The sequence below is a fragment of the Vanellus vanellus genome (genome assembly GCF_965231255.1).
Source record: "Vanellus vanellus genome assembly, chromosome: 5".
NCBI classification, from domain to species: Eukaryota; Metazoa; Chordata; class Aves; order Charadriiformes; family Charadriidae; genus Vanellus; species Vanellus vanellus.
Window position 1 is genome coordinate 6872079 of NC_138910.1, and position 14648 is coordinate 6886726.

The 14648-nt window shown below is 38.5% G+C and overlaps 1 protein-coding gene across 1 annotated transcript in view; it reads left to right on the forward strand.

The window, feature by feature from the left end:
* The window catches only part of LOC309672680 (von Willebrand factor D and EGF domain-containing protein-like), a 191516-nt gene extending 178346 nt beyond the window's left edge, over positions 1-13170 (forward strand). The window contains exons 28-29 of the mRNA XM_082484244.1: positions 5373-5470; positions 13099-13170. Coding sequence (XP_082340370.1) covers positions 5373-5470; positions 13099-13113 — 113 coding nt within the window. The 3' untranslated portion in view covers positions 13114-13170. The remainder of the gene's footprint in view (positions 1-5372; positions 5471-13098) is intronic.
* Positions 13171-14648: the final 1478 nt, after the last annotated feature.

Below are 14648 nucleotides of genomic sequence, written 5' to 3' on the forward strand. Positions count from 1 at the left end.
TCCTTAACTTCCTAACACACACCCAGTAGGGAGACTAAATCAAAGGATCCATGGAGACTTCCACTATTATTTTCTGGACATTTCATAGAAGGAAAAAATTGTTTCTTTCAGTCCTCTATACCGAGATAGTTAGCCAGAGTAGGCCATTAAACCAACAAAAGAGACAATGTAAAAATACTGAAAATTCATCTTGGACAACTACTTTTGATTTATCTTTAATAAGAAGCCACAGATCACCCTCATGAGTGTGTTTTCTAACTCATAAAGGCCAAGGCCTACATGGACAGTTCAAGATGTTGGGAGGCAGCAGCAGATAAAGCTGCCGCAATAAAATCTCTAAATCTTCGCACTTCGGTCTTCTATAAAACCAAATAAAGCAAAACACAACATCCTCTACTTTTAGGTCCCTAATAATTAATTTAAAAACTTACAAGTGCAAATACTGATGCCTCTCTCACCAGGAAAAATGGGCATAGATCTCGTGTCACAAGTGATATTCCAAAATGTTTCAACCTTTCAGTGGACACCACCATTGACAGTAACCTAGAACAGATTTTCAGTTCTGTTGCGATGAAGATTGGCAACGTCTAAGTCAGAATAATTTTATGTCTAAAGTACTTTGAAAATGTCTCAGAGAGCAAGACTGGACCGTGTTGTCAGAAGTAGTCACTACACGTTAAGGAGCTTATATCTAATTTGGAACAGGTCTGCTACATTTTGGAAATGCAATCACACAAGCAAAAACTTTGCAGCTTTTGCAATGATGTGCAATGAAATTGCATGTCCATTTAATGCAGTGAATTATGAATTTCTTAATGCTACAATCAGTCAAATTCACACGGACATTCCAGAGACGTCTGTGCAGGCTTTTTTTTCTTACAGTTTCACCAGTCTCTGGATACAACTAAACTGCAGAGCTTGGCAAGAGTAAAAGTGGAGACTTTTAAGAGACATTGGTAACAGATAAAACACCACAGTCCTCTTTTATCAGACTGTAAATAAAGAGGTCAGTCAAGAGAATAGTTTTCTTCCCCACTCATCTGTAACTGAACAGAATGGCTTCTGAAAGAGAATCAATAAAATAGGTCATTTGTCCCAACAAATAAGGTGTATGGTGGAATACACACATTATCCTTGATAAATACCTATGACTTTGATGGTCATAGTTTAAAGAATAATGGACAAGTTTCAGACTGTACTGCAAATGTAGGGAAATTACCTTTTGGGGGGGACAGGTTAAAAAACGTTGTTTGAAATATTCAATGTCTCAACCATAGACACCAGCAGCTTCACAGTCTAGGCTTCTTCCATTGGAAGCTTTTTCCCTCTGACTCTGTTTTTAGCTTTCAAGACAGCAGCAAAAATATTCCCAAAATTACCTCTCTGAAAACACAGAAACAGTATCCCAGTATCACCATGTTTTCATCAGTGATTTCCTTCCCATTCCATATTAGGTACTTCATGCCTGTGGTTTCCCCTTGCTTCCTGCGGTGTTAACTCACATCTCTTGTTTCCTTGAGCTAGAAAAGAAACATTAGACCGAAGCGGTGAAGACCTGGCAGTACACCCTGATTACACTGACATATGTAGCCAGAACGCAACCCAGTAAAGTCAAAAAGCTTCTGGCCAGGGTTATGTGTCTGTTGTTTAAGGTTCTGAATGCAGGATCAAGGTATAATTCTAATAATTAATTATAAAGTATAAGAAGGTTATAGTTGTGAAGGATCTTCATCATTAAAATTCATGCTGCTATCTTCTGTTCTAATATTATTGAACCCATACCGGCTCCTCATTGCCCTTCAGAATATCTTCTCTTTATTTGCATGTTATAAGTGTCAAGCTTATAGCCTTATAATTTCCTCAACATTCTTCCTCATTCTCTCTCTCTGCATTGAACAACATCTCAGACAGGCTTTTTTCTAGCTTTCCTACGTAACCCTTTCAAACCTTAAAAAAAAAGAAAAATCTTAAAAAAGAAGGTAGTTCGCATGCAAATTATAGCTCTGTTCTTTTAACACCCAGGGATAAATCTCTTTCTGTAATGGGCATTTATTGATTATAATTTTAACGTAAGCTTAGCTTATTAAATGACTTTCTTTGCTGAATCTGTACAGGATAATGCATACATAGCCTGTGTCATTTTTAGTGTTTAGTGGCTTAGCATCCCTTGTAAATACATTTATGAAATATTCATTTGAACTTCAGCTATGTTATTATCCTCTGTGATTTCACTTCCAATTTTCTTCCAAAATGTTTTTAACTTTTCTCCTAACTGAGCTCTTGTTTTTCTGAGCACTACAGCAGGAAGCAGTGGGTGGAGAGGGAGAGACAGGCAGGTAGCAAAAGATAAAAAAGGAGGAAATCTTTTTCCTTTGTTTTCTTTGTTTGCCTCAACTGAAAATCAAAGAAACCATAGATGGAAAAAAAAGCCTGGTACCTTATCTAATGCCTGTTCTTCTGCCCATGCACACCTGGGCACCCTGAGCTGCCATAGGGGTCTCCAGAAGAGCCCACCCCTCTTTGCATTACCTGTTCTTATATTATCCGCTACCAAGCTGAAAGGAGACTCAACTTCCATTTTTCCCCAGCCTAAGTTCATAGCGAATGAATAGTAGTAATATCATACACAGTTCTCTGTAGAAGTAATATTGTACACAGTTCTTTCTCTTCTAGCTAACTACAGTGGAACAAAACAAAACCTTGTGCAGGCACAAGGAGCCCCTTCTGCTGCCAATACATTCCCTATTGGGAAATGGTTTTGTTCCAGTGAGTGAAACTCTGAGATTTTTCCAGTTATAAATCTGAGTTATTTCAAAGCTCATGGAGGAGCTGAAGTAGCAGTCGGCAGATGATGGGCACACTGTTCTAGCTTGGCCATAATTTCATTCCTCCTCTGCCCCATCCACAGCCAGGACTCAAACTTGGGTGTCCCCTTCTCAGAAAAAGGAGAAATTCAGAGGTTTGGAGCTGCCCGTTCTGGATCTTAAGGAGCGTTTTGCAACAGACACCTAAGAAAAACAAGTTTGCTTCATAAAAACTTGTTTCAACAAAACAGCACTTTCACCTTTTCAAAATAGCAGAAATAAATCAACTAGCTCGTAAACAAGGAAGGCAAGTCACTAGCTCCAGGTCGCTGGAGCCCTACAGCAGGTAACCATAAGACGCAGCTGGATTTTTCAAAAGGAGGACCTGAAGGTCACCAGCACGTCCAGGTCTCTGCACGTTCTTGTTCTGGACATGGTATGGGTCAGTAGTTTTGTCACAGCATGAACTCTCCTGCCTGACTGAACTCATAAGAGTAGCAGTTTACTAAGCTGTTTACAGCATCTCCTTTTAAGATGTGTAGAGTGGCAGTAAGTCTGCTTCTTCACTCCACTGTCCCGTAGAAGTCAGGCCTGAAGTTCAGTATACATATTTAGATTTTAATATTCCCTACCCTCGTAAAATCTCAACCTCCTCACTGAGCGTTAGCTGCCATGATATCCTGATAGAACAAAATCAGGACAAATTTCAGAAGTTATTAAACGTCTTGTTGCTGGCCTTCCAAGGTCACTATAGCAATTAGTGTAACTCTAAGAATCACATTTAGATGGCTTAGGATCTCACTATTCCTTTTCTAAAGCAATTTTCCTGGCCTGGTCTATCCCTGAGACTTCAGATCTTGGAAGGGCTACAAAGATGATTAGAAGATGATTAAGGGACTGGAGCACCTCTCTTATGAGGAAAGGCTGAGGGACTCGGGTCTTTTTAGTCTGGAGAAAAGGCAACTAAGGGGGGATCTTATCAATGCTTATAAATACTTAAAGGGAGGGTGCCAGGGGGATGGGAACAGTCTTTTTTCAGTGGTGCCCAGTGATAGGACAAGAGGTAACAGGCACAAACCTGAATGAAGGAAGTTCCATCTTAACTTCTTTACTTTGAGGGTGGCAGAGCACTGGCACAGGCTGCCCAGAGAGGTGGGGGAGTCTCCCACTCTGGAGACATTCCAAACCCACCTGGACACCGTCCTGTGCAACTGCTGTAGGTGCCCCTGCTCTGGCGGGGGGGTTTGGACTGGATGATCTCCAGAGGTCCCTTCCAACCCTGACCATTCTGGGATTCTGTGAAGTTGCATGAGCTTGAATCTGGGTCAAAACCAGAACGTAAGTCTAACAAACTGAAATTCCAGAATTTGTTCCTTCAGCCCCTCAATTTGTTGAAGTTGATTTTCTGTGAAAAAAACCCTCATGGGGATACATGAAACTCTTTCAGATCCGATGGAACACTTTGCTCTGTGATGAAGGAGATGGTATTGGATCATAGACATGCCCCTACTTTATTTTCAGATCTGTCTTAATGGTGCGTGGTTTGCAGCCTCCTATAGGCCTCTGTCACACAAGAAAATACAAGCAGCCACTTGTTGCTACACATCTGACCAGTTTTGAAGGCATTTCATTTGACTGCCTGTAACTAGGATACAATATTCTGGCAATATTTATAGAAGGTTTAACTCATGAGATCTGATTAAGATACTATGACATGCGTGTTCTTCTTGAATCGATGCCCTATGAATTGGCTGTTCTCTTTCCTCTATGCCAACACAATGTCATAATAATATAAACTGTTAATAAGGATGAACAACTGGCTGAAATTTGACTAATTTAATTTGTTATCTTTTTTCTCTCTTAAAAAAGAGATTCTTTTATCAACAGAATATCTTCAAATGGATGGGCCCCTATAAGTACACCAGTGGTACTCTAGATAATTTTTTTTTCTTATTCCTTTATACTTGGAATAAGTAGCTCATTACTGATTCTGTGGGACCATGAAATTAAATGTTCTTATGCCCTGGTTTCCAGAGCTGTAAAGAACGCAATCCATCAAGTTCTCCCTTTTATTTATTGTGATAGCATCACCTTTGGGCGTACATATTTAACATATCTTTTCATATCAAGTCAAGAACAGATCTTTTAACAGCTGTTATTTTATTTCAAATGGAACAAAAGAAAATCAATTTTGGCTCAAATCTGACCCAATCATCAATGCCCAAAATGTATCCTGGCTTTCAAAATTAGGCCTTGCACTGATCCATTCCTGACTGAGCCGAGGCGATTACTTTGGCACAGGTTTCTCTTTATCCCCATCGTTGGGGATAAAAGGAAAAAATAAAGAAAATTGTAAACATAACAGACACATAGGCATGAAAAAGCCCACGGCAAACCATCTTTAATGCCTCAATATTTTTTTATTTATTGCCCTTTCTTCCATTGTATGAAACTACAGAATCATAATATATTTTGTCACAACATTTTCAAAAATATCTAAATATTCCCTTTCTAATTACAAGACTTGGAATAAGTGTATTTCTAAACATCTTTATCTTTCATTTGTAGCACTTTGTGAGCAAAAATGTCTATTTGGAAGCAGATGCATAAGACCAAATGTCTGTGCTTGCAGAAGTGGCTATACTGGTTCAGCATGTGAAAAGAAGGTAAGGTCCAAACCCACCGATTCTTATGGTAACAGGGACAAAAATAACCAAATGTAACTGCAATAGCCTACAGGAAAATGGATTAAAGTCTTTTTAACCTTATGAAAGATGTAAATAAGGTTACCACATAGTTTGAAGGAAGTTTAATGACTGCTAAGCTGCCAAAATAACCCTGTATCCAAGTTGTATACAAAATTTTCCCTTAAGGAACAGTTTAATACTTCAAATATAAAACCCACGAAAGCTGTGTCTATTCTGGTAGTTAGGGTCGTCCTTAACAGAGTGCTCCTACCCGAACCCACTAATCATCTGCACAGCGAACCCTGGAGAAAAATAGGCGGTTGCAGTCCAGCCCAAGCCTGGAAGCTTTTCTAAACTGCAAAGGCAACCTGTTCCTCCTCACCAGACGTCTCCCCCCTTGCTTGTCACCGCTGTGCCTTCCTAACTTTGCCTCTTGTTCTCAACATGAAATCTCAGGCCTTGCACCCAGGAGGTCTGCGAGCAGCAGTTAGTCTTGTTCATTCCTTCTCCACTCCAGTTTCCAATGTCCACAGACAGCCCGCCTCGTGTTGCTGAGCTTGACCTCAAATTCGACATTAAATGTCATTACAGACCTATCCAAAAGTGGCAAAACACCAAAACAATTCTTGTGGTGGGAGAGGGCTCCACCTCACTCCTCCAAGTATCTTTGGTAGAGGCTCTTTTCCAAGATGAACTCTTTCTTCCTGGCATTGACCAAAGCAAACTGAAGGCTGGTTCTTGCAAAACTTTTTTTGCATGAATTTGGGAAGCATTGAGTTGGGCACATATCCTCATCCCCCCCAAAAAAACGATAAGCCATGCCTAACTGACGGACTGGTTTGCAAGGCTATAGTACATCTGACAGCTAGGCTTGACCTGACCATCACATCAGTGTACATCTTTGAGTCCAGTTTGTCCCCCACATTGCCATGAAGGCAAAACCTTTTTTTCCGTCTTGCCTGTTGTGCCTGAACATGGTATGTATCAACTTGACTTTCCCCTTCTATTTTGAGTACTGCTTTATTTAATTTCCTGCACCCTCTGTTGCTCAGAGAACCTCCTCCTTTCCAGAGTCACAAACACCCCAAACATTTCACGTTTGCCTTTGTCAAGGTTCACATTTTTAAGCCACAGTCATTTCCCATAACTCAAACGCTATTCCACTCAGATGTCCTGACTGGCCCAACCTCCAGCTTTCAAAAAGGCAGATTGACCTGTCGTTTATCTATACTCAAAGGCTAGGGGCAAAAATCAACATATTTTCATTTCAATTACATCATGCATTAAAAGAAAGCATGAAAATCTATTCAGATAGTCGCTTTATTCTGTTAATGATTATTATATTTTTATATCAGAATTAAAGTTCTATATGGATTTTGTTAACAAGTACATTCTCATACTAACTTACAGCTCCTATATCAATACTGAACTGCAGCTGTTGTAGATAAGATGAGTAGGTATTGTAATTTTCTATATATAAAAAATCTATTAAAGGGGTTGTCTGTAGCCTAGGAAAATATGGTGCACATTTTCTCAAATAATTAACAGAAGAATTCCAAATGGAAGCAGGAATATGCCAAGATAAACTGGAATTATTCTCTGCAGGTGTTTATATCCAGAAGACTTTCCCTTGGTAGGTCAAGAGTTGCCCTTTTTGATACAGCAGACCATGATTACCAGGATTGCTTTAGAGCATTATTCTAGTTGTGAAAGTGTGAAGTATGATATTTGTCATTTCACAAATGAAGTGGAACTTTGTTGCACTTAACAGAAAATATTAAATCAAAAAAAACAGGCTTCCTTTTTCACATGAATAAACTATTGCACAATAAATCACTGTTCAAAGAAAAAGAAAGCAGAAAAAGACTTTGCATATTATGTATGTCCAAAATGCCAAGCCATCAATGACACATGTAAACATAGGGGTCTCTCTAGCAATGATTCATCTCACATTTTTTAAGACTGTTTGAAGCACTTTTCAGTTTCATGGCTTATTCTACAGAAATACCCATTGGCTGCACTGATATGAACCTGCATTGCTTTGATGCGAAGAAGGAAACATTCTGAGTAAAAGAGAATTAACAGGTTTCCTTCATTCCGTGAGCATTGCTGAAAGCTAGGATCAAAGTTAGTAATAAAAATGATGAATTTAATGGTGTGTAGTTTAAATTACATGGCTTATAATATGTGAAAGCAAATGATCTACACCTCAAAAAAAATCAAAATTATGAGAGATATTAAAATACAAATCTCATTTACTAGCATGGACTATAGTAAATTGTAAACACAGGAAGTCATACCCATATTACCGTAGAAACATTGGGATGATAGGCCTCCCAAGAGTTAATTTATCAGACTGGATCAGGTATAAGTGAACAATCTGAACAGGTTTTTAATCAACTTCTCCAAAATCTCACAATTTATCTAGGTAATTGTTCAAGTATTTAACTACGTTTTTAATGCACAGTTTTGTTTTTCCTAACACTGAACATAAACCAAAATCTGCTGCAAGCAGGGGAGGTTTAGATTGGACATTGGGAAAAATTTCTTCACCGAAAGGGTTGTCAAGCATTGGAACAGGCTGTCCAGGGAAGTGGTGGAGTCACCATCCCTGGAGGCATTTAAAAGACAGATAGATGTGGTGCTGAGGGACATGGTTTAATGGTGGACTTGGCAGTGTTAACGGTTGGACTAGACGATCTTCAAGGTCCCTTCCAACCTAGACAATTCTGTGATTCTATGATTCTAAGTAAAACTGATACTTCTTGGGGTAACCTTGTTAGGCACAGAGAAAAGTTATCATCACAGTTCTTTCAGCAACATTTACATATCTGAACGCAGTCTCCCCTGCCTGATTTTCTCATTATTTCCCATTTGGCATTTGTGCAGTTGATTTTTCCTCTATAAGCACCATCTTTATTGTCTTTACTTAATTTTGCCTTATGGATAACAAGCTGTTTCACCCATTTATCAAAAAGATTTTCAATTCCAAGCCTGTTTGCACTGCCTCCAAGTGTGACATTGTTCAAAAATGTAACATCTCATTGTCGAAGACGCTAATGAAAGTAGTGAATAGTAGAAAAAGCAGGACCTACCTACTATTGATAAAATTATGCCTTAATAATACTTTTCCAAACAGGTCTTAATCCTTAATTATTTCATCTGAATCATACTTACTGGCATGACTGTTGAGTCATGTCTGAAGTCTCCCTAAAGTGAAAAACTTATTTACTCCTGGTGGCTGCTTACCTTATTACACTTGTGTCAGCATCTTTCCAGACACCAACTTAGTCTGAATCTTTGGCTGTTGTTCACTTGCTTTTCTTTTTTTTCCACTCTTTTAAAGATATGTATTACGTTTATTGGGACTATTTATATCCTTTGGGAGTTCTCAAAGCAAATCACTGATGGCTTAGAAAATGCATCTGTAAATAGACTGGGGTAAACTCTATGAGGTCCTTTTGACCTGGAAAAGCTGCTTCATGTAAAGCTGCTGTTATACGCTAAGACTTTCCATATGGGGAGTTAATGCACAGTAGATAGCATACCATAAATTCAAATACCAGTTTATTGCCTGGTCATTTAACCTTGTAAACAGGGCTTAAATCTGACTTTTCTGCATCTAAATACTCAGTTCCTTTCCTACTCTCCTTTGCATTCCTGTTCCCTTGTTAATTCTGATAAGCCTAAACTTTTTTGTCACATTTAACCTTTCCATGAAGACCAAAGAAAAGGCACTGAGCCCATTAGCCTTGCCTGTGTCGTCTGCAGTCTTCTCTCCTTCTTGTGAGATTTACCACTATGTTTTGCTATGGGAGTTAAACCTCACGCTTTGCTCTGTTTCTGTTACGAATCTTCAAATAATGGGAACAATACAGTAGCAGTGGCATGTAAAATTTGTCAAAAAACCTGGATTAAATTGGAGTGGAGCAGCCTCTTCCCTTCCCTCAGCAGCAGCTGACAAGAGATGTTCTAGGTGATTGCATGTGCAGCTAACCGAATCGTGCCAACCCCCCTTTCCTAGGGAAGGAGACAGAAGGTAATCGCCACTTCTCCAGTTCAGGAGACTGATTTCCTCCTTTAAACTTTATTGGTTGTCTCCAACTTAGTCTCACAAAATTGGAGCGATTTTTTTTTTTTTTTTTCAGAGCATAGACTGAAACAGTAAGGCAATACAGAAACAAGGAATTGGAATAAAAAAGGCCTCACTGCAGAACTCCTTTTTTTCCCACAAACTAAATAGTGTCTGGAGTCTGGTTTTGCTGGTGCGTTTGGAAAAGTTGGACGGCCCATATTCGCTTAATCAAGTATTTCCCTTTTCTCTGCTATAATCGTTGGTATAGTTCCCCTTTGTGCAGTTAAGATTCCTGCAGGAACAATATACATTTTTCCAAATTATTCATCATCTACATCCTAGTTCTCACATTTATATTGCCAAGTGATTTGCAATTCATTTTCTGACATTTTTGGTTTACTTTGTTTTGGACTTCTGCTAAACAAAGCCTGCCAACAGCATTCCTCAGAAGGCTAATGAACTTGCTAGAATAGCAATCACTCTCTTAGAAACCCTTTGCGTGTTTTTAATTTGTATTGACTCTTTGAGAGATCCAGATAATTTAGCAAGTTTCGTGGCAGACATGAAGACAAATGCTCCTGCTGACTTTTACATTCAAAACAGCCATTAGAGCACATTTGTTCAGGGCTGGAAGGGGCGACCCAAACAAAACAGATTAAATAAGCCTTTTTTTCCAGTGGAACCACGGTTAAAAACTTTGGCACGAGTACCCAAAAGAGACTACGACAATCACTGTGTCATTTGTACAACAGGAAGTTTTTCAGAAAGTTGAAATTCTTATTGTATCTGCTGTCCTATGTGATACCATCACGCTTTCCTTGTTTGGTTTTTTTTCTTTTTTTCTCTTCTAAATGGATTAAAGTAATAGCATTAATTAAGCCAACTGAATTAATTTAAGCTAAACAATGTTATCTAGTTAGATATAAATGGTGCATAATATTACACTACAAGCTCTCATGATGGTGTATTTTCCCAATAACAGTTTAAATATTAATGTGCTAAACTTGCCTGTCTGTCGAATAGTTATTCTGAGGCACAAAGGTACCAAGAAGTGCAGCCCGTTACAGAAAATAATAATTAAGAAAAGGCAAATCTTATAGCAGATATTTTTAACACTGGAATTTACCAGTAAATCGAACTGCAACAGGCAATTCATTCCCAATGAACGCACCCCGTGAGTGCCTTCCAAAGATTAAACGTATTATTGATTTCAGTACAGCCTGAAAGTACAAGATGTTTTTAATAAACAGTTTCTCATATTAGGCAACCCTTTGCTGCAGTTAATGACCTTAACATCACTATCACTTTGTTCATTTATACATCCAGAGACATTAAATCACAAATCACGGTGCTCAAGTTATACAAGCTGTATTCAGCATCTGTGAATATACAAGCTAGTCAGCTGGGGAGTTTTAGGAAAAAATGGCACGCCTGTTCATAAATTATCTCAGAAATAAATGGAAGTAACATGAGATAAAAAGGGGAAAGTCAAATATAAACAGTATCAAGCTACACGCATATGTCAGACTATTTGCTTGCTTATTACAAAGGAAGGTAAGAGTAGGTAATGCTATTTAAACAAGAAAAATGACTGTGACTTCCTCATCATATCACTGAATACCTTCAACACGTATACTTGTTCAGGTATTCAGACTGTATTCAGAGGCACCCTGATACACTGTAGTTTGTTTAGACCCGGGAGCACCGAAGAGCTTTGGCTTCCAGGCATGTCTGGATAAATCTCCACAAGGATGCACCCTTCCAGGCAAACTCACCAGCTCAGGTCCCTGCTAGCCTGGAGGTCTCCACCTATGGGACCATCCTACTGATGACAAAAACCTGCCACTGGTTTACAGGACTATGGTAGTGCACAGTAAAATGAAAATCTGTAGTGTGTATGAATACTTGAACACCCTTTTAATCTCAGAGAAGCTTATGAAGAAAGAAAACTTACAAAATTGTTCATTTTGGACTGCCTTGATGTTTTCCCTGCAATAAAAATATAACTTCTCTTGAAGTTTAAAGGGGACAGAAGAGCATTACTGATTTGGAAATTACAATGTTTTTCCTCAGCTCTCATTAGAGTTTCATGAACAAAGGAGAAACCACTCTACTGAAAGTCTTCCCTGATATGTTTTGACTTCAGTTAACACATTCCTTCAGAATGGGGGTTTGGAGTGACTGCAGACAGTTATGTGTAACATGAATACTTGCAAGTTTCTGTCCTGTTTGGTACTAAATGTGTGTGCTCCAACTTCCTTCACACATTTTTACCAAAAGAAAGTAGGACAGGGTCTTTGCAGCATTTTATGTTTCATTATACATCCTATTTTATATATAAATATACATCCATAAATTTTTCACACAAAAATATATACACATCTAAAATCCAGGTATGTATTTTAGTGTAAATGTGTATGTAGCTGTATGGAAATATGTAATATGACACAGACATGCACATATGTTTTTTATTTGACCTCAATAAATGTATATCACTCTTCCAGATATTACACACATTTTTTCCATGTAAAATCAAATCCTTACTCTCATTGTGTAAATCCCAGCAGGCACCTGTAGAAGTGCACTCTCTTTTCAGATAAAATAAATGTGCTGTGTACTATTCACAAATAAACAACTGCTACCTGGATACATCACTATTGGAAACTATGGTAAGATATTTTAGAGTCAAAGAGGGAAGTAAAATTCGGATACATGATGTTAATATCAAGGTTAACCTGTCATATCAAATACAGATACATCAAGATTAAGGAGCACCTTTCTTCTTGTCCTGAATAATAAATTAATATCAACATCTTTATGTGCTTTATAATATAGATTTCTACAAAACTGCCCTTCAAACCGGGTCTTTAAATCTATGTGTTGGCATAAAATAAAGCTTTTCATATCATCTATTATCTTGTTTTGGGATAAAGAAAATTCACTCATGTATTTAAACCAAGATGATATTCATGGACAACTTCTGCTGTATGAAAATGGGATAAGTGCACTGAAACGTTTTCAGGCAAGAAGCCAACAATCTCCATGCGTTATACAGAAGTGGCAGAGTGATTTTTTTAAGGCACACCTGCTTTAGATGAAAGAAATTGAATTCCAACTCCATAACTGTCAAGCGCCACCGCAAATAATAGAGCCTAAGCCGAATCATTTCAGCAATATAGCTATTTTCCTGTTGAAGCGACGGAGCAGAAATCAGCCTTAGCTAGATGATATCACTTTATGTGCATGCTTTGGAAACAGTTCCATTCATCATTTCACTGCTTAATCCCTTTCAAAAACATGTTCTTCATTCCCTGGTTAATAAAAACTTTGGTTACCTAAGTCAAAAGTGTGAAAAAAAAAAAAAAGTGGATTGTGATTTTGCTGTAATTACATAAAAATTCCAAAGAAAATATAGTAACTATCATAAATCATTTGAATGCTTGCACATAATATTTCTTACATGACACCACATGCATGAGGCTGTTTCTTCTATGGTCCCTTAAGCAGCTGAATCCTCATTTCTTTTTTGCAGCTCCCAATAGGTTGAAGATAACGTAACAGCAGGACAATGAAGACGATCATTTGGGTATTGATAATCTGGCACTGAGCACGTTTTCCATTTGGGAAGATATAGTGTGAAGAAATTGCTAGTTCTCTCCCTTTTACCCTTATATAATCACACAAAAGCATAAAAAAACCCAACCAAAACCCTTCTCATACATCAATAAACCTACATTTATTATCAAACCTGTCTATGGCGAGGCTCAAATTCATGATCCATAGCTGTAGTGATACCATCACAATGGCTGCTTCTGACAACAACAAGATTTTAAAATGGTACAGACCATTTTATAAAGATTTTTAGTGCTGTGTTATTCTGCTTTCATTAAAATTTGAAGGCACAGATAAATTTCCAGATTTCTTCACATTTTTTTTAAACAGGCAATTTTACCCAGGGTCTGGAGAAAAGTGAATAAATAAGATCCTGCTTCTACTGAGAAATTTCAGTGACTACCATGGGAAAGACCTCAATAATGCTTAACTAACACTAGGTCCAGCCTGTAGTGTCTTTCTGCCGAGTAACTGCTAAAGCCAAATGCTCGGTTTTCTAAGTTGCTAATGTTCCAGCATTTATTTGTGGAGGTATCAGTGCAATACCTGGAGAAATGCTGGCTTATAGTTGCGTTTACTCTTGAGTTCTCCTTTGTCCTCTGTAATGGCTGTACGTTGCTCCCAGGCGAGTCAACAGTTGGCGTGCTAAGGACACACAAGGCTCCGTGTAGTCCTACAGCTTTACGACTGGAAGCATTTTAGAAAACTAACTTTCAAATCCTACAATAGGGGCTTAGCAAAATCCCGGAAAACCTAGGTGATCTCAGAAATTTGCATCTTAATCTGAAAATTCAGATTTACAAAAGTCTGCCATTGTCTCACCTACCAGTGGCCAAAAGACAAGTTGCATGTTTCATCACAGGCAGCAGTACTGACATGGGGTGGGATGGGATGGGATGGGATGGGATGGGATGGGATGGGATGGGATGGGATGGGATGGGATGGGATGGGATGGGATGGGATGGGATGGGATGCAAGGAGATGCAAGGGGATGCAATGGGATGCAATGGGATGGAGCAGTGGCAGGAAACCTGGGGGGAGGAGGAAGGAGTGAGACGAAGGGAATGAGGAAACCAATTATAAGTTCGCTTGGAAAAAAGAGAGTTTTAAACTGTCACCTTGGACAACTCGCAGGTTCAGTAAGGTGAATCCCAGACCATGCTCTGGGCGTTCATGCTCTCCTTTTATTTATCTCACTGGAAGATTCAGAGCAACCGTAGACCAAAATCCCAGTGCCTTGATGGAGGAATACAGAAGTTTTGACATCCCCTCACTCCTCCAGAGGTAACTTACAGAAACAATGGTGCAAGTAAGGATTTTTTGATTGAACCTTCAGGGCTGCAACAGTAACCAAATGTAAGATTTGATCTGACCCTTACTGTAAATTTATAAGAATAAAAAATATTGACTGTGAGAGCATTGAATACTGCAAATTAAGTGTTTAAAAAAGTCTGGGAAAATTGTCGATAC